General features: G+C 49.5%; 5 protein-coding genes across 5 annotated transcripts; all 5 read left to right on the top strand.

The window, feature by feature from the left end:
* Positions 1 to 4,148: 4,148 nt before the first annotated feature.
* N7537_003389 (uncharacterized protein) lies at positions 4,149 to 7,595 on the top strand (the record flags this gene model as incomplete). The annotated part of the gene is made up of 2 exons (XM_056894447.1): positions 4,149 to 4,747; positions 4,811 to 7,595. The coding sequence occupies 2 exons, from the start codon at positions 4,149 to 4,151 to the stop codon at positions 7,593 to 7,595; spliced, it is 3,384 nt and encodes a 1,127-aa protein (XP_056754195.1).
* A 1,303-nt stretch (positions 7,596 to 8,898) lies between these two features.
* On the top strand, positions 8,899 to 10,512 carry N7537_003390 (phosphatidylinositol-3-phosphate-binding ubiquitin-protein ligase; the record flags this gene model as incomplete). The annotated part of the gene is made up of 2 exons (XM_056894448.1): positions 8,899 to 9,903; positions 9,961 to 10,512. 2 exons carry the CDS (start codon positions 8,899 to 8,901, stop codon positions 10,510 to 10,512), a joined length of 1,557 nt encoding a protein of 518 aa, XP_056754196.1.
* A 614-nt stretch (positions 10,513 to 11,126) lies between these two features.
* On the top strand, positions 11,127 to 13,913 carry N7537_003391 (putative C6 transcription factor (War1); the record flags this gene model as incomplete). The annotated part of the gene is made up of 3 exons (XM_056894449.1): positions 11,127 to 12,427; positions 12,484 to 12,767; positions 12,820 to 13,913. The coding sequence occupies 3 exons, from the start codon at positions 11,127 to 11,129 to the stop codon at positions 13,911 to 13,913; spliced, it is 2,679 nt and encodes an 892-aa protein (XP_056754197.1).
* A 752-nt stretch (positions 13,914 to 14,665) lies between these two features.
* N7537_003392 (cytochrome P450) lies at positions 14,666 to 16,335 on the top strand (the record flags this gene model as incomplete). The annotated part of the gene is made up of 2 exons (XM_056894450.1): positions 14,666 to 14,780; positions 14,852 to 16,335. 2 exons carry the CDS (start codon positions 14,666 to 14,668, stop codon positions 16,333 to 16,335), a joined length of 1,599 nt encoding a protein of 532 aa, XP_056754198.1.
* A 1,263-nt stretch (positions 16,336 to 17,598) lies between these two features.
* N7537_003393 (NADPH--cytochrome P450 reductase) lies at positions 17,599 to 19,722 on the top strand (the record flags this gene model as incomplete). Its single annotated transcript, XM_056894451.1, has 1 exon — positions 17,599 to 19,722. The coding sequence occupies one exon, from the start codon at positions 17,599 to 17,601 to the stop codon at positions 19,720 to 19,722; it is 2,124 nt and encodes a 707-aa protein (XP_056754199.1).
* Between the last annotated feature and the right edge of the window lie 321 nt (positions 19,723 to 20,043).

Genomic DNA, 20,043 nt, shown 5'->3' on the forward strand with positions numbered 1-20,043 from the left:
GTGAAATATCCCCTCTCTCTTTGGGTTGAAGGATCGACAGGGGTTTTAGGCCTGATAAGAATGGAGACCGAATAGCGGGGGAAGGGGAGAGTCAACGGGAGAATAAGAGGGAGAGGTGGAGGTTAAATGTGAAGATTGGAAGAGTATTGGCGTGTTGGAGTGTCTCAAAAAAGTCCCAAAGTGTCAGGATCAAGTGTCAGGTCAAGTGTCCGGTCAAGTGTCAGGAAGGAGGGGTGGCTAATCGAAGCGCCCGTGCTCCAGAGACTATAAAGGAAGATTAGCTCATTTCAGAGTCTCGAAATATCAAAATATCCCCCCAAAAAAAGACTTACATCGGACTCCGTATAGAGATTAAATTGATATTGTAGCTGGACCAGCAGCCGGAGACAGATGAGACAGATGGTAAAGAAGAAAAGAAGGTACACCAGGGGGAGGCCCTGGAGATACTCCGCAGGTACCAATTGCCGCAGTGGGGACGGGCTTCTGTGGATCTACTATGTGTACAGAGTAGTACGGAGTAGTAAGGTAAAGGTATAGTGTATGAATACTTAATGGGGTTAATAAGTATATTAATAGGTATATTAAGAGACATTTAATAAGGTAACTATTGACATATGGAACATAGCTAATCGACAACATGTGCTCCAATTCCATATCTATACATCTATGCATACCTCAAACACCCATCGAACGCCTTTTCAAGCCACCGAGGGCTATATATAATCCCAATCATCACAACGCGCTCGTCTCATACTGAAACTCCACTAGGCCCAATCGGAACGATGGACCCACCGCTGACGAGTTTTGGGAGCTTTGAAGATCAAAGATATTCCTAAATCACACCATTGTGACATACATTCATATATAATTCGATGAGTTGCCCCTACGATCTACTATTTCGTTGTCCTTCTGACTCCATAGTAATTAATGTCATTAATGTAAAAAAAAATATATATAAAAAAAAACAAATCAAAATTTTCTTACTTAAGCTAGTATCTCACCGAATCTCATCTAGGGGCTTCTTAGCGCCCGAAATTTGAGACTAATCTAGTTAATGGACAGATTAGTTAACTAACCGGTTCATTTGTTAATATGTCCTATTTCGTGACCCTCGTGGCTTCACTCTGGGTTGGAGGCTTGGCTGTAATGTGTCTCCCTCAATCTGGTATTTGATCAGATGTCCGTTTGTCGGCTTCCCCCTTTGGTCCTCCCGTCGCCATAGAGTGGCATGCAAGCTTCCTACTTTGGCCGAGTCTCGAGTTTGCTACCCTGTACATCCATATATTCATGGATATGTATGAACTTGGATGTCGGCAGATGTCTGCAAGCAAACTGCAAGTATAAGGTCCTTTGCTTGTCCCCGCTATATGTCCTGCTCTTATCCAGTATATTCTATTTGACCGACCTAATAGTGCCACCCCGACCGGGGGTCATTCGACTGAAAATTCACGCTATATGCAAAGAACAAGGAAAGAAATTTTGAGATCAGGTAGCTCGGACCACCCCGCATATAGACAATTAATATCCATCTGAGAGACCAAGGGTTCATACCAACACCCTGAAGTAGATCGTCCCGGCCTCGGGACCTAAGGTCACAACGGCTTACTCACTATATGTAGTCTTCGGTGGAGCTTACAAGGTTGGAAGTACAGCCAATCTCATCTCTGCGTTGTACAAACGTATGACAATTTAATGAAGAGGGTAGTGGCTTGGCATACCAAAATCCGGGGTTCAGTTCTTAGAAAGGCCGTGCAGCAAACAGGTGTCAAGTTCGAGCTTTATATTCCAACACTGACAGATGTCTCATACCATACTGAGGTGTTCATTAATGTGTCCATTCGATTTTGGGGAAATAAGTTAGTTCTGCATATCCCTTGCGTTGGTAAATGTGTCACGTGATTGCTATTGATCCTCGGGCTATTTATTGCTTGTTTGTGTGGGGTGAAGGCTTCTCCTTGTTCTCTCCTCTAGTTGTCTGTTGGTTTGTAATGTGACTGATCGATTGATTACATGTTTTGTCTCTGGCCTGTGGTGGTTGGGACCTTGTCTGCGTGATCTTTGTTGTGACGGGCTGATGCTCAACATCCTCATTTGACAAGATCGCGATATATCATCACGATAACACGAGTAAAAGTGAATAAATCAAGACTTCCAGAGGCTTTCAAAAAAGGTATCTGAGTACTATTAGCTAGTTGAGAGACATTCATACACCAGAAAGAGTATTATCCTGTTTGAAGCCAGTCAGGTTCGCTGTAAACCCTTCTATACTAAGCCTCCAGGGATAGAGCAAGATATTGGCCATCATCTATACTGTGAGCTATAATAATAGTATCCATTGCCGTCATCTCACAGCAGCGGTATAGAGAGGCATGAAGCTGTTACAGACACAGACATGCAGAGACGTCAAAGCTATATCTTAGACGACCACGGGGAACACGCAGTAGCCTGTCCAGATATCGAAAGCAATAACTACAGGTGCCAGCTAGGAGCAATGTTAGATCCCGATTTAATGAGTGGACATGTTAATTTGCTCAGGACGGCAATGCCGAAGATTGAAGAGAGTAAAAAGGGAATAGTGGGTTGAGGGAGAGACAGTGTACTGTATTAGGCAAGTGGCTTTTGGTTGATTGGTTGACGGGGCTGGGTTGGTTCAGGTTATTAGACTTGTGGATGAAAATGAGACTATTAAACGAGGAACTCCATGTGGCGTTAAAGTTTTGGTATTTTTGTGTGGCTTATGGAGTGAAACATTGGGCCATGTCATATAGCCCTACAGGATGTTGTATAGCCCTACGGAGTACTCCGTACACATCGGTTACTTCGTGACCCAGTATGCTTCCAAGTTTCTAGAACTATATGTCTTAACCATTCCAAGATGACTCGTATGTATATTGCGTACCGCAACATGATATAGGTAACCGGGATCTAAACAGCAGTTTCCATACCCATTCCATACCAATTCCATACCGGCACCTATATACGAGTAGGGCCTGAAGCCACCATACTTGTCTCACCACAAACCTCCATCACTGAAACCCCAGTGGGGTTAGAGAGCTAGCAGGGCACTAGACCCTGAAACGGTTACCACTACCTGTACGGAGTAGCTTTGTTGTCACTCAACTGATTCTGATTGGTTTGAAATATCGACCGGGCTCACCCCGTTTTGTAGCAAGGTGGCCCGAGACAATATCACCACAGTGACCTTCCAAATAGTTCCATGGCATAGCCAACGTCAGGCCTTACTGGAAACTGATCCGCACGAATTAAAGCCTTTAGCTTCGGTAATGATAGGATCACTGACCAGTAAGTGAGACATTCTGCCTCGAGCGACTATTTAAAGTCGGCTAAGCCATATGACGAAGAGTGGTTCTGCAACACGTAATCATTGTGATATGTGATATATAGACATATAAAGACATGTCCCCCTCGTGATTGAAGCTGATAATTCTGTCCATAGGGATGTCAACAGAATACTAGATTTCATGTTTTCATGTTGAGAGACTCAAGGTTCAGGGTCCTTCAATTATTTATTTCCGGGGGTTTCGGCTCTAGCCGACATAGTGGGTGCAATTATGTGAAATTGGAAATAGTAAAGAAAAGATAAATTTTCTATTTTTTATGATATGTATTTAGTTCATCCTACCTTTTCTTTTTGTGTTATTTTTGTTAGTTTTTTTTTTTTAAACGGGAAAGAAAAGCGTATAGGTCTATTATTAGCCATATTCGAGTAGTCAGCCATCAAACTCCACCAGACCAAACAAGGCGCAGCAACAACAACAGACCAACCCACTGGGAAAATTGAGCCACTTTTTTTCCAACTTTCCTTGTGTTTTGCTCTGCTTGTGACTCCCGATCTTCATCCGGGATATGCCGCGTTTGACGACTTAGCGGCTGACTTACAACGCACGCAGGTTTACGTACCTCCAGGCACCGGGCTAACCTCGAAACAACCCCCCAACCCCATTACGCAAGACTTCAGTATCCTTGGTTCATTCCCTGTGGTGAAATTCATATCAAATCTCGAGTGAATATCGACCCTGAGAAGGGGTGCGCACGGTGGACGAGACCCCGACACCGACCCATTGTCAACACAACGTGGATTCGATCATTTACACCGGGGGTTGACCTCCCCGAGGAGGTCATCCCGGATGCCCGAAGTGGACATGTACAACTCGGCGGAGATCGAGCTGGATGGTTATCCATCCTTCTCTCGACGGAAAGTAACCGGGCGGTTGCGACACAGTGGATTACACATTTTGCCGGGTTGGCCATGGCGCAACATTTCGAAACGCCGAACACAATCATGGAACCCTGTGTGGTGGATTGCACTGCTTTGTTTAGCGAGCTTTGCATCACCAGCCGCTGCTGTTCTATTGGACTTTGAAAATTGTCTATCGAAAACCATCCTCGAGTCCGACCCTCTACAACTTCAATTCGTTCCCACCAACGTGTCCGTCAAATTCAACCTTACCAACCCTCTACACCCGCTTGCCATCACGGTCTATGGCAATGTGTCGGGAACTACGTCTCGAACTGCAAATTACCCGGCACCGGGTTCTCCCGACTGGATAAATCCCAATTGGACCGATGGCAAGATTCAGGACGTGTACAGTATCAACAACAAGTATAGTACGCTGATGACAGATCTCAATGTGCTCAGCTTCACAGCCTTTGACAATGCCTCTCGTTTCCGTGACTCGGTCACGCAAGGTACCCTCCCGTTGGGACCGGTCTTCAACTACAACCTGTAAGCTATTCCCGGAACAGAAGGCCCTCTGTACTGTTTAACTAATTCCTTTGTCTTCTGCAGGAGTCAATTGGACACATTACGAGCGTTCACTATTGAACATGATATGCTTTCAACGTACCGTTTTGGAACAATCATCCCGTTATTAAGGGTTCGCTCTGGAGATGCATCCGCGGTTGAGCTCGCCTGTGTTTCAGTGAGCGCCACACCGGACTTAGGAGCACCCCTCAAAAATGCCATCGCCTACGTGCCTCTCATAATTTTGATACTCGTGGGGATTGCGACCATCACTGCCGCCATGTATAGCCCTTGGGGCACAACTGATCTGTTTCGGTGGACAAGTAACTATGGCCGTGATGAGGACGTTCTCCGGCTCGTCACTCCTGGGTTTGCAGATTGCCTGCAATACCTTCAATTCGTGGTCTTGACAGGCTCGCTTTCTTTGGATTACCCAGGCTTCTTCCAGCCTGCAGTGAGCCAAGGAGCATGGTCGACTCTCATGTTCAATCAAAGTTTCGTGAGCACTAACATGGGCCGCAATCCTGTTGTCGATGGTTTATATGCCATCAATGGAACTTATGGCCTCGATCGATTGAACCACCTGGTTGGCATGGCCTCGTCCCAGGATATCTGGCCCGGTATGATGATATGGGTGCTGGTAATCCTGGCCTGTGTGACGGTGCTGTTCCAGATCGCATTCGCACTTCGATGGCTGTATCGTGAGTTGGCAAACAATACCGATCAGGATCTGCGTGCCAGAAACATGCCGTTTACCTTAGGCAACCTCATTCGCATTGTCTTCAATTTCCTTCTCTTGCCAATCGTTTCCCTTTCCTTCTTCCAACTGGTTCTTGCTCGTGAATCAACCGCTTACTGTGTTGCTTTGGCAGCTGTGGTGCTTGTCATTGTCGCTTGTTTCTCCATCTGGGTCATCCGAGTGATTCTTACCACCCGACCCAAGTCTCACCTTTTCGATGATCTTCCTACGGTGCTATTGTATGGGCCGCTATATAATACATACTGCGACGATGCAGCAGCTTTCGGTATCGTCCCGATTGTCTTGAACATCGCTCGCGGGATAGCCATTGGTGCTTTGCAGCCATCCGGCATTGCCCAGGTGGTAATGTTGGCCATTTGCGAAGTTGTCTCCGTACTAACCCTGCTGGCTTTCCGACCTTTCTCAGGACCGACTCACATGAACCTGTACCACTGCCTCTTCTCCATTGTGCGTTTCTTGACAGTTATCTTGAGCGTCATCTTTGTGCCGTCATTGACGGTTTCGGATGCGGCACGAGGCTGGATCGGATATTTGATCCTTGTGCTGCATGCCATGGTTCTCATCTTCGGGTTCTTCCTCAACGCCATGCAAACATTGATCGAGGTCTTGGCAAGACTGGCTGGTGCGGGTGGTGCCACTCGTGGTGGCTTGACCAAGGTGCTTGGTATGCGCCAGCTCTCTAGGCGTACTCCGCGACGTGATCTTACTCGCCAGAGCCTGGGATCGGAGGCTGCTATGCTCGGACACGGTGATGACCGTATGTCTTCTCAGTTTGATGGATCGCGCCCCCGCAGTCTCTCTGGGAGCTCCGGTCTGCTTCTCAACCGTGCCACAGCCAGTGATGGCAGAGCTAGCGCTGTCTATGATTATCCTAGTTCGCAAGGGGGCACCCACAGCCGTGCGCCTAGTGGAGGATTCCCCACACCTACCTCAACTGCCTATCAAGGAGCCGGCTTCCCCAGCTCCCCTAGCAGTGGTACGATGATGGGAACGAACCCTCGTGATCCCTATTATCGTCCACCCCGCCCAGGGCGCAAAGCCCCACCGGGAAGTGCTGCTCTCGAGAAAGGCAAGAGCCCGTCAAGGGGCTTCTTGAAATCAAGAGCAAGCCGCCGAACAGTCAAAACTGACGACGACCTGGGAGATGGCACTATGTCTGGCCGGGCCACACCTGTCCCAGCATATCTAGCAGCACCGAAGGATGATATGGAGCTCGATACCCCACGAAAGCCGAAGGATTATGCTGTTCGTGAGGTTGATTTCTACTACGGTGTTCGAGGCCCGCCGCTCTCTCACAGCGGTACCCGAAAGTTGAAAACTGGGCCAGCCGACCCCACAGGCCCAGTCTCATCTGCAACGGGCTGGTTCCGAAGTTTGCTCCAAGGGAAGACCAAGGACAACGCCAAAGGATTTGAGGTGGTTCGAAGTGCTCGTGCGCCTCCTCCAGGTCTATTCCCGCGAGGAGGAGACTACAACGAGCGGTATCAGGATGATATAGGCACGCCATCCGCTAGCCATTCTCGGAATGTGTCCACTAGTAATGTTCCTTATCAGGATTCAGATAATGACCAAGACCCCGAGCAGTCAAGTGATACAAACCCACCAGTACTGCCACCACTTAATACGTCAGTTGGCGGTGGCATTGAGTTGCCTAGTCGAACGGGTTCTCGGCACACACAGGCGCCCGGGGAACAAGATGCAGGTGAAGGTGCGGCTGGCCTTCCAGTTGTAACCGAGACCCTGTCGCACGACTCTGAGGTGGGCCAGCACTTTGAACACTCCGTGCACCATCTCCAGCCAGAAGGCGCCACCACCGCGCGCCTGCCTTTCAGCGGGAGTAGTTCGCCATCTCGTGAACGAGGTCTGTCTATGACCTCTACTTCAAGGTCAAGGTCAAACGCCTCAAGCCAGAAAACGGGGCATCGAGCGGAACGGCCCTCGAGCATGGGGTATGTACCTCAACATCGCGCACACGACCACATTCACGAGGCGAGCCCCGACGAGCCATCGTTTACAGGTAGCTCAGCAGAACTTGTTGATGAAGCTGCGCTGGGCGGACACGGACGCTAGAAAGATGACAAGAGGCAATCGCATTTATTTTGAATCAGTATATTCCTCTCCTTCGATATCTACCTCTCTCTATCTCTGTCTCTGTTCCTCTCCATGGATCTCCCTCACTACTTATTTCCTATTTACCTCTATCGATATCGTCAACACACCACCCCCCGAAATACTGGCGAATTGATGTCACTATCACGAGTTTCCTTGCTGTCTGTCCGTCTATTTCTTGCTTTGTGCGTTTACATAAAATTGATGCGACGGCGTTTTATCTCTGATCCCGATATACACTTAATGGGGAGTGAGCTCATCGGCATTTTGTTATCTTTCTGGCTGTCACTGAATCCAAGCGATATGCTGTTTGCTTCTTGGAGGCTTTGCTTCTTTCTGTCCCTGTCTCTTTTCGCTCTTCTTGTATCAATCTTAGGACACAGTAGTACCGAGATCATAATTAATGAAGGTTGTTCATAAGTGCTCTTTTCTAATAGTGATGCTAAAGCCTCGATATACCTTGGAATATTGATACAAGCGATCTCACGTATGGAGAAGGAGCGTATGTCTCCTGTTGCATCGCCATGCTGGGCTCGCTGCCTAGTGACAATATCATGCAAGGATCCTCCGGCCATGCGTACGCATTGAAAACCTCATTAATCTTTAACATCTATATCTAGACATGGTAGTTTCTTTGGGGATACTGTACCATAACTGCATGTTTTTATTATCATTTGAATGAGATCCAGGTCAGAGCACCGAGGCTTTGAGTAGACCATCAACCAGAAACAACCGAGGCCGATGATACGCGGGCAGATCGGCCCGATACTGTCAATCGCCACCGCCCAGACCGCCCCACGATAACAGCCGTATCTGGGCCAAACACGCAATACTTTGCATCATTTCCTCTCTTTCTCTCCGAGTCAAGTGTTACTCTGCTGGTTTTGTTCTTTTCATCGTTTCGATCTGCTGCTGGCACTCGCTACTGTGTAGCTGGCATCTGAGAGCATAGTCACGAGACTCTCAGCCTCATCCATCTCCTAAATCCGATCCAATCAGCCTTGGCTCCATGATAAGCATCATCCTGTCACTCCTTGATGTGATCTTCGGCAAAAACCGTCAACGTCATTGAGGCTGAGCCCGAGATTGCACAAAAGGACTCTCCGTCCTCTAAACTCATATCTCCGACCTCCCCGCCATCCATTTTCCTCTCGATCGCCACCTGGTTCATGAAGACTGTCACCCCAACGGCCGAGATCGATCTCGTTGCCCGTGTTGAATAGAATCCCACAGAGGACCCATATCATTCGATCTAGCAATAATAATGCCTGGATCAAGCACGGCATCATCCAGCCCGATTCCGTCCAGCTCCCCGCCGAGGATGCGGGCAGGCACGAGACCAGTCGGAAGACCAGAGGGACAAGGCACAATCCAATCTGGAAGCTACAGCGCCTATGAAGGAGGCAGCTCCAGGGCGAGAGCCTTCCCCATTCGTGTCGGTTCAGAGCGTAAAAGACGGTTGACCAGCACCGGCGAGGATGCGAGGTCACAATGGGAACGATCCGGAGGCACGGCTGGACCGGCCCGAAACAATGGGGGATCCTCTAGGAGTATCCTGCCGCATAGATCTGTTTCGATGGTATTGCCTTCGTCCCGCACCAGGACTTCTATTTCCGCAGCACCTGGCTCGTCATTCGCAACAGCAATTGATATCTCTTCCTCTCCCCCAGGGACGCCTCGTACTTCTACTTCTGACGAGCAACTGCTGGGGTTTTCTCGACGGGAGAATCCAACACCCTGGATTAATCAAACTCGCTCCATTCCACCTCTTCCCAATGATATACCCCCACCACCTACGGACATGGCTCTCCCGAAATGGCAGGCTGATTCGGATGTGTCAGAATGTCCGATCTGTGGGATTGTCTTCAGCTTCTGGCACAGAAAGCACCACTGTCGAAAGTGTGGGAGAGTTGTATGTGCATCATGTTCCCCACATCGGATCACGATTCCCAGACAGTATATTGTCCGGCCTCCTGAGTTTGTTGACATCCTGCCCGATTCTCCGGCAATGCCTTCACACCCTCCACCGGTTGTCGATCTCACAGGCGATAACCCTGTCCTATCATCATCACCATCAAGACCAGAAGCATCGACAGCAATAACGGCACTCAATCCTGCCCTTGGTGGAGGCGAAGAAGTACGACTTTGCAATCCATGTGTGCCGGATCCAAACCCGAATCCCCTTGGCTACAGTACTGTGCGGGCACACGGCCACCGACCTACTCATTCTCTTTCATCTACTATGGCCAACGCATACCGTGCCTCACCGGTTAGTTCTTTCCTATCACTTTACCCAGTACAATATGAACTAACATGAAACGCGTAGGGTCCAAGCCAGAACCTCGAAGCTCGTCAGGAACGACGGACCGTGGGCGCAAATGACCGGCCACAGTTCCTAAGCGAACTAAATTCTCAACCCCGTCTAGTTCCCTCGGCCACTGGCATAGCCCGACCGCGTCGTTCATTTTCCAGTCGCGAGGGGAACCGGCCTGCACCGGACGAGGGTGATTTCTGCCCCGTATGCAGACGTCAATTTCTTCCACTTAGTCCCGAGCAGCCTCTTGAGGCGCGCCAAGCTCATACCCGGGCGTGCATCGAGAGCTATTTGAGACCGACTGCCTCGCCCCAGGCATCATCCGTGCAACAGGGTCCTCCGCTGCCGTATCCTCCGCCAGCAGCCCGCATGCTTCCATTTGTGGCCACGGAGAAGGACTGCCTTGGTGAGGATGGCCAGGCAGCGGAGTGCACCATCTGTATGGAGGACTACGAGGTTGGGCAGACCCTGGCCCGCCTTGAATGCCTCTGCAAGTTCCACAAGCACTGTATTGTTGATTGGTTTGAGAGGAAGATGGAGTGCCCTGTCCATAAGCTTTCATAATAAGGGGCACATCCATCTAGCGTGAATTTCAAGAGATCTTCTTGTTGCCTTAGCTTAGCTTTTTGCTTTTTGTGCCTTTTTGGTTCACGGCGTCTGGGAATTTTGTTTATGATATCCCCCGCTCAGCATACAGACCTCAATTTAGATCTAATGATCAACGAAACTAATCCGACCTCAATATAAAAATCAATTAGATGTAGATGTAGATGCCGAGGGATATGTAGCATGGAAGGTCTTGGTCACGTGGCCCCTAAGATGTTAGTTGGAACTCAAAAATCAAAAGCACTTCACTTCACTTCTGGCCCCAAAGTGACGAGCGAGTCAAACAGGACTAAGTGATGTTCTAGGAGAGAGAGGTAAGCATTGTTTATACGTGTATCTATTCCCCTTCTTTGACAGAACCCACCCCGCTGAGGCATGTTGATCCTCCACATCGGTGATCGGTGTTTGTGATCACCGTTCTCCGTGTATTTCTCCCGTCGCAAAGCCACACGAGCTGTTAGCGATCACGACATTGAAACAATGGCAAAAATCAATAATTACACTAATTGCGAATTGACGCTAATGTGTAACAGAGATCTGGTCCTCGAACTAGTATTACAACCCCGCACTGAATGGAAATCGACCCGCAGCTACAACACACCCGAGACGGGGACCCTCACCGGCCGTTTTACACGCCGTCCCGACCGACAATGAGCACAGGCCCGGAATACCCCGAGCCACCCTCCCACGCACCCCTAAACCCCTACCAAAGCCGGGATATACATAGTGATGAGCACAGCCACAGACATGGACCCGGGGACACGCACCCATCATTCGGGATGGGTCCAGACACCAACCAATCCCCAGAGCCGCACGACGGACCAGGTGAGGCCAAACGGTCGCGGGCGTGCGAGCCCTGCCGACAGCTGAAAGTGCGCTGCGTCCCAGATCCGGCGCACCCGGAGGGGTCGTGCAAGCGGTGCGCGAAAGCGCGGCGGACATGCGTTGTGACTGCGCCGACGCGCAAGCGACAGAAAAAGACCGACAGCCGGGTAGCGGAGTTGGAGCGGAAAATCGATGCTCTGACGGCGACGCTGCAGGCGTCGAATTCAACCGGTGCGCTGTTCTCTGGTGGGGCGGGGCATCAACCGTCGCCGCCCGGGCAGCGGGATGAGCAGCTGGTTGGTCGGGGGTGGATCAGTGGGGAGTCGAAGATAGCCGGGAGCAAACGTCTGCATACTGGCGAAGTTAAGGATTTGTCTGGTGGGTTGCTAGCGCCGCGGTATTCGCGGCCGGGTAGTCCATCTGCGGAACAGATTCCTAGCCATGCACCGAAGCATTGGCACAGACCTGGTAGTGGTGATTCTGCGCCGCCGCCGAAATCCGAGGCTGGCAATGAGTTTGCTGATATGATCGACCGGGGGATTATAGATTACACGACTGCCAACGCGGCGTTTGAGCGGTATATCTATCAGATGGCACCAGAGATGCCTTTTGTTGTTTTCCCGCCGGGGACTACGACGGGTGAGGTTCGACGTAATAAACCTCATTTGTTCCTTGCGATCATGGCTGCTGCCGTTGGCGTCTTTAGTCCCGACGCACAGCTGACCCTCGTGAATGAGACATATCGTTTGATCGCCGAGCATGTTGTTGTCAAAGGCCAAAAGTCACTTGAGCTGGTTCAGACTATCCTGGTATGTGCTATCTGGTATTTACCACCAGATAACTTCGACGAGATCAAGTTCTATTCTTTGACGCATATGGCTGCGGTCATGGCAATGGAACTTGGATTGAACCGTCCCATTTCCGGAAATAGACGGAGCTTCAATATGATCCGCGAGCTGATCATGAAAAAGCCAACGGGTCCGGCATTTGATCCAGATGGACCGGAGGCAAGGCGGACTTGGGTTGGCTGCTATTACTTACCTGTCCAGTGAGTTTTTAGGCCCGGTTGTCGTGGTATGGGAATCGGTAACTAACCTTTGACAGGATGTCGGCAGCTCTGAGGAGAGTACACTTGATCACCTGGAAGCCGTACATGGACGAGTGCCTTGAAATTCTGGAAAAACACCCGGATGCCCTACCCTCCGACCGGAAATTGAAATGGTGGGCAAAGCTGGGAGCGATAATGGAAGATGCTGGGCATCGCTTTTCTGCGGATGATCCCGGGTCCATTTCTACCTTCGCGGACAGTAACGCGTGGTATAATATAAAACTGCTTGAAGGTCGATTGGCACAATGGAGAGAAGAGGTCCCGTCAGAACTTTACACTGGTAAGCGGCTGGTTTTGAGAATTGTCTAATCTTCTGGCTGACATTCCTCCAGGGGCGATGGTCCACACAGAGCGTGTCCTGAATCTCTTCGTACATGAATCTGCAATGAGCGTGGACTACAACACTGGCAACCATTCTCCACCTCAGAATGAGTTGCACACGGCATCAATTGCGGCGGTTATGGATGCGCTGACTGCGGCCATCCGCTGCATTCACCAGAGTCTAGATATCATTTGTGCCATTGAGGTTGACCGAATTATATCGTTGCCTACGATGTCATTAGCACGGACGACGTATCCCGTGGTCAGTTTGATAAAGATATACTCACTGTTCATGTCGCCGGACAGTCGAATCGGGCAGATTCTCGACGTGCAGAGTCTCAAATTGGATTACTATCTGGACAAAGTCATCGCACATTACCGTGCCGCCGCCGCTCGTGATGGTGGCCGTGGAGCAGCGAAATTTGGAAACATAATGGTGCTGTTACGCAATTGGTTTATCAAAAAGCGTGACCAGGGAGATCATGGCCGGGAGTTGAAAGAGGTCTTTTCAAACGATCAGAAACCCTCCGATCGCCCACAGGCACATCGGGGCCATGATACCCCGACCGTAGCATCTGCCAATCCAACAACGCAGATGACACCGGGCATGACACCCCTCCATTTCCTCAGCGAAGTAGCCATGGGTGACCCAGCACACCGAGCGAACAATGCGAATCCCCAACGATCGATAACCAGACAAACTTATTCCTCAAACCACAGTCCAAGCTCGACAGTCAAACCAATGACAACGTCAGGCTCATCCAATTTCGGGCCAGATCCATCCCAACCCAGCTGGTCTGACGCATCATACCCAGCCAGTCTCCCGAGTTCAGACACCCAGATCGAGACAAGGGGTTACTACCAACCCTATCCATCCACCGAACTCACACCGAACTATCCAGATCTACCGTCGAGTGCGCAGACTCAGGGATACCCGGATATGTCCACCGTGGCTGGGATGCAGCTTGCTCCTCCGATGGGAATGACACCCGATGTAGGCATGGACCCGAATTTCGGTGATCCTTGGTTTACGTTGGGGAATATGATGGATGAAGGGCTGTTTACGTTCCCGCTTTCTTTTGATGGGAATTTCGGATTGTTTTAAGTCTAGGTTGTGGTTTAGTTGGGTGTTTTGTCTTCTCCTCTATTGCTCTATTCTACCCGTTGCTATTTTACATGTATATCAACTTCACTCATCTTGCAAAATGGAACATTTGAAGAGAAGCCATGCCTTTTCGAATTCAGGTGTCGTAGCCAAGGCAAACAACGAACCTCCATGGATGTCAATTGATCTCGAATAAAATACCTCATGACATCATCTAACTCATAAACATAGCTTTTTACCCTAGTCCAGGCATATATCTCAAACGTACGTGTCTATGTTTGATTATGTGTATCATCTTTGATCGGCAATGAACTTGCTTCCCCGCATTTTCGGGGATTGTTTCCCGATTTCGAGTTATTTCGAGGAGGGAAATTTACCCCGTCCCTGCACGGGCAACTGATCTGGTCCAACTCACAAGACAACAAGACATCCTTGATTATTGGATGCTTGGGTGCTTGGATCTGCACGTTGAACCTTCACGCTGACAATATGGGGAATCAGAGATGTCATTCCTTGGTATGGTAGCTTTGGTCCAATCCACAAGGCAAGAGATGGGGAATACGAAGACACATGGATGATATATAAATCAGCGCCATCCTGCGTGCTAGCACCCCAAGCATTCCAAATATCTCAAATCCTTTTCGCTCGAGACGAACCAATTCGGACAAAGACTTGTTGCTTCTAGACGTGGCATTCCACTGCTTTGCACAGTCTATAATCCTAGTTCAACCTTCCATCATCTTCCACACAGCATGATCACTATATTGACAGCCATCTCAGCTGCACCCTATGCAGCTGGGCTAGGCTTGTTCCTTCTTGGATATTTCCTCGTCCTCCCTTATATTGAATATCTTCGGGACCCAAAGGGTATTTTGCCAAGAGACCAGTTCAATGCTCTGCTTGAACATATTAGGCCAACTGCTGACCGGTTCGTCTAGGCTTGAGGAGATACCCTAATCTCACCCCCTTCTCCGGATTTTCAGCAGTTCCATTCATGATTATGGCTTCGCGCGGGTTCCGGTCAATGGAATTGAGCGAGTTACACAAGAAGAACCCCGTCATTCGAACAGGGCCAAACCAGCTGTCTTATGGCGATGTCAAGGCCATAAAAGACATCTATGGCCACAGCACCAAGTGTATCAAGGATGGATCTTATGTGATTACCTCTGGAACCCACTACAATCTGGCAGATGTTGTGGATAAGCCTGACCATGCGCGAAAGCGCAAGGTCCTCTCTGCCGCATATGCCCTCAAGAATCTAGAGACGTGGGAATACAAAGTGACTGACAAGGTGCAAAGAATGTTTAAGCATTTTGACCAAGTCTGCACCACACCCGCCTCTGCAGATGTGTTATCTGGAAAAATCGCACCCGACCAGAAAGACCTCACGCTTGACCTCCGAGCCTGGACCAACTTCTTCACCCTTGATGCAATTGCCGACATTGGTCTCTCGGAGAAGCTAGGCTTCTTAGATTCCGGTACTGATGTTTGCATTGCCGAAAGGAAGGATGGCTCAACATATGAGACCAACTTACGCGAAGCCCTCTACCCAACAGCTCGAAAGCAATCCCTCATCCTCTGGAACTACCAATGGTATCCCGTTGTCAATAAACTAGTCAACGTGATTCCATTCTTTGGTCGAATGCAAACATCTGCCGACAACTGGGAAAACATCATGTGGCGCCGGGGCAATGAAAGGCTACGACGGTATGAAGCCGGCGAAAAGCTCGAGGACTTCTTCCAGGCTCTGATGGAAGACAAGAATGGAAACGCCAATAACCTCGAATGGGGCGAGGTAGTTGCCGAGTGTAACATCATGATGAACGCCGGTAGTGTGACCACGGCTGTTGCCATCGCCAACGTCATGTACCAGCTACTCCGCAACCCTCGAACCTTAGCCAAGCTCCGCTCGGAGCTTGACGCGATTTTGGATGAAGACGAAGTTGTAGCCGATTACGACAAAGTCAAGCATCTGCCCTACCTCCGAGCGTGCTTGGATGAATCCCTCCGAATCTTCCCACCGACTTCGCACGGACTTCCACGTGAAACCCCCGCCGAAGGCACGAACATCCTCGGGGAATGGGTGGCTGGTAAGACGACAGTGAGCATGTCTGCTCTCGTGGCACACCGTGACGAGAGTGTGTTCCCAAATGCAGACCAGTATATTCCTGAAAGATGGCTCGGAGAAGAAGGGAAGGCATTGCAGCCGTACTTGATTGCCTTCTCTGCCGGTGCTCGGTCTTGTATTGGGCGCAATATCTCGTACCTGGAGCAGACCAAGGCTGTTGCTTCTATGGTGCATCGGTATGAGTTTGCTCTTGCTCATCCTGGTTGGGAATTGAAGCGGTTGGAGACGATGAATTTGATTTTGGGGGATATGCCGGTGAAAATTTGGCGTCGTGATTTGGGGGCTGAAGCATAGAGATATCATGTTGACGAGGATTTTCTATTCTTAAGTATACTTTTCTACTAGATCTTTGATGAATACATTTCCGATATGAAGAACGTTAGAATTGAGTATTACATTTGTGTTGGTTACTATAAATCTGCCCCGGGAGGTGATCGGCTCAGTCCTGGTCGAGTGGTCCAGCAACATATCAACAAGCCAACACAGATGCACATGATATTAGGCAAAGCCGATAATAGAACTATTCTCTTTTTGACTGCTGTTCGCCTGACACGCTTTGTAAGTTGATACCATGAGTATGATCATTAGATTGATTTGAGCTAACTAGCCATAGGATTAAATGGCTGCCTGGCATATGGGAAAACTCAGTCTAGATTCAAGGATCCTAACTTAGGTAGTGTTAGCTATATGAATAGTCCTGTAAGTCTCCCTTGCAGCCATACCGACAACAACACCTATTGAACCGTCATCCCACCTTAGTGTGTTTCACAGGTGTCTATTACACCACGAGACAGACCAGGGGAATCACCTTTTGATTTGTCCATTTCTATTTTCATTTCTATTTCCAAGCTCTACTTTCGATGCCTTTTGGTTTTCCCTTTTTCTATGGTCTAATTGACGAAGATCATATTCCCGACCGCAAACTAGACGCTACGGCTTCCTTTCTTGGGGAGAGGAGAGGGAAGCATTTCTGGATTTGGCCAAGGGAATGCTTGTCTGGCATCCAGATACAAGAAAAATGGCAGGCGAACTGGCGGGACATCCAAGGGAAACAAGCGCCTGATTTCTGCGAGGGTTTATTAGCTAAGAATATAGGTGGAATAACTTTCCCGTGTATAGTGATATTTCGCCAAGGGCTAAAGTGATGAGAACGGAGATAATCCCCTTAGCTGGTAGGTCGGGCAATATTCCCACTTCGGGACATCCTTAGGGTGTCCCTACCAAAGTGGATTGCCCCGCGATATGTCCCCCGCGATGTTCAGTTGGATTGTCGTCGGATTAGCCTTGATTTCTTATTGCCCACGTGGACCAGTTGCGGCGAATATAGCCCGATTCGTTTCTGTCTTCACCTAGATCCAAGTGCACTTTTTCTCGGGTTCCATGTTTCACAGAATTAGACATCTTTAGACATTATCATTGCCTTGCCACTTGACTTGCTTAGTACGTACATCTAATATAAAAGCAGGGTGGTCCCTCTATACATAATTGATACTCCTTTCACAATATCCACAAGCCTGTTTTTTCTTTTTTTTTTCTTTTTTTCTTTCTTTTTTAACCATGGCAACCTTCCCACTCAATATCCCACCAGAGCTCTTGCAAGAGCTCTCAAAATATACCACACCTACAGGATTAGCCGATTATGCCGCCCTAGCCCTGCTAGGTGGAATTGGAGCCACATACCTTTCAAAAGGACGATTATGGGACAAACCAGATCCATTGCATCATCTCTGGTACGAACGGCCCCAGCTAAAAAATGGTGGACAAGCCGGATCGGCCAACAAGGAGACACGCAACATCGCACAGAAACTGGAAGAGACAAGCAAGAATATCGTGGTTTTCTGGGGATCTCAGTCCGGCACAGCAGAAGGGTTTGCTCACCGTCTTGCCAGGGAGATCTCCATCCGCTGGGGTCAGGAAGCCATGACTGCCGACCTCTCGGACTATGACCCGATGACCATCAGTGAGATACCCGCCGCCAAGTTGGCTATCTTTATTGTTTCCACATACGGCGAAGGAGACCCCAGCGACAATACAGCTGAATTTTGGAGCTGGATCTCCAAAGCTAGCAATATCTCGCTATCCAACTTGCGATATGCTGCCTTCGGTTTGGGAAACACCAACTACAAGTTCTACAACAGAGTCGTCGATGTTATAGTTGAAGGTCTGGACAGGTTCGGCGCTCAAACCCTTCTTCCTGTTGGAAAGGCAAATGATGCAGAGGGGACAACCGAGGAAGACTTCATGTCATGGAAAGAGGATCTTTTCACGATATTCAAGGACGAGTTGGGATTCCAAGAGGCCGAAGCCAAATATATCCCGAGCTTGAAAGTCGAGGAGGATGAATCTCTCGAGCCTATCGATCTGCATCATGGTGAGCCCAATAACCGTGTTGAAGCTCCAAAGGCAGCGGCTCAATCCTCGGCCATCCGTACTTTGAGCATTTCAGACTCCAGGGAGCTCTTCACCTCGTCCAACCGCCACTGTCTTCATATGGACATCGACCTAACCAGCCAGCCAGAGCTAGGTTACAAGACTGGAGACCATCTTGCTATCTGGCCCGGAAACCCGGATGTTGAAGTTGAACGGCTACTCAATGTCCTGGGAATCTTATCGCGCCGCGATATTCCACTCGGTATCAAGGCACTCGATTCAGCAACCAAAATCACGATCCCAACCCCGACCAGCTCCATTGCCATTTTCCGTTACTACCTCGAGATCTGCGCACCCGTCAACCGCGATACCGTTCGCGACCTGGCACAATTCGCACCCACCCCGGAAGCAAAGGCATATCTCCTCGCGCTTGGCCAAGACAAGGATGCATACGCCAGATTCATCAGCCAAACACACATCAACCTCGGTCGACTATTGCAACTGGCCTGCCCCGATAGACCTTGGGATAATCTTCCGCTCTCATACCTTGTCGAAACACTACCTCACATCCGACCGCGATTCTATTCCATCTCCTCCAGCAGCGTGGTCTCGCCCCGCAAACCTTCCATCACAGCGATCGTATCAACAACCCCTCTACCGGAGAACCCCAACGAGCTCATCCACGGTGTGACATCCAATTACCTTCTCGCCATTTCTCAGCAAGCCCGCTCCCAGTTTCACCCCAGTGGAATCACCTACCACCTAAACGGCCCCGGTGACGCACTCCAAGGTGGAAAGGTCTTCGCTCATATCCGGCGGAGCAAATTCAAACTCCCAGCTCTGGGCAAGACGCCATTGGTCATGGTTGGCGCCGGAACGGGGATCGCGCCTTTCCGGGCATTCTTATCTGAGCGGTGTCAACTTCTGAAGATCGGCAAGGAAGTAGGTGAAATGATTCTGTTCTTTGGATGTCGGAACCCGAATGAAGATTACATCTATCGGGAGGAATTGGAAGAAATGCAAGCGGTGTTGGGGGATCGGTTGCGTATTGTGACTGCTTTCTCTCGATTGGAGGGGACACCTCGTCGGTATGTGCAGGACCGGGTTGCCGAGTTCGGGGAGGATGTGATTCGGATTATTGATGAGGGTGGTAATATCTATGTCTGTGGACGGGCTGGTATGGCTCGTGAGGTTGAGAAGGCTGTCGGGCAGAGTATGAAGAGAGCTAAGGGGTGGAGTGATGATGAGGTGAATGGTTGGAGTAAGACGATTAAGAAGAAGAATAAGTGGCAAGAGGATGTTTGGGGATAGCTTTTGCATGTAGACTGTTTAGCCTAGTGAATATAATGGCAGTTGATTTCTCTAATGATGTGACATACTGAGTATACAGGTAACTACTTAGGTGACTAGCTTTACAATCAAGGAGTGAGTAAACACCGCCAATGTATTCCGTGGGACTCGTCAAGTGGCTACAAAGCCCAAACGCTTAGCCACTTGTTAGAGAACACATACGAGAAAGCCCCGTTTGATTTGGGTGTGGATCTGCATTGGCCTCAACGATGTTGATGTCTCATGCATAGGCACCCAGGTTGCTACGGAACCCTCTCCCTATGCTGTCTCATGGGGGCTACG

This window comes from Penicillium hordei, assembly GCF_028827395.1.
Source record: "Penicillium hordei strain IBT 12815 chromosome Unknown utg000002l_segment0_segment0, whole genome shotgun sequence".
Lineage (NCBI taxonomy): Eukaryota > Fungi > Ascomycota > Eurotiomycetes > Eurotiales > Aspergillaceae > Penicillium > Penicillium hordei.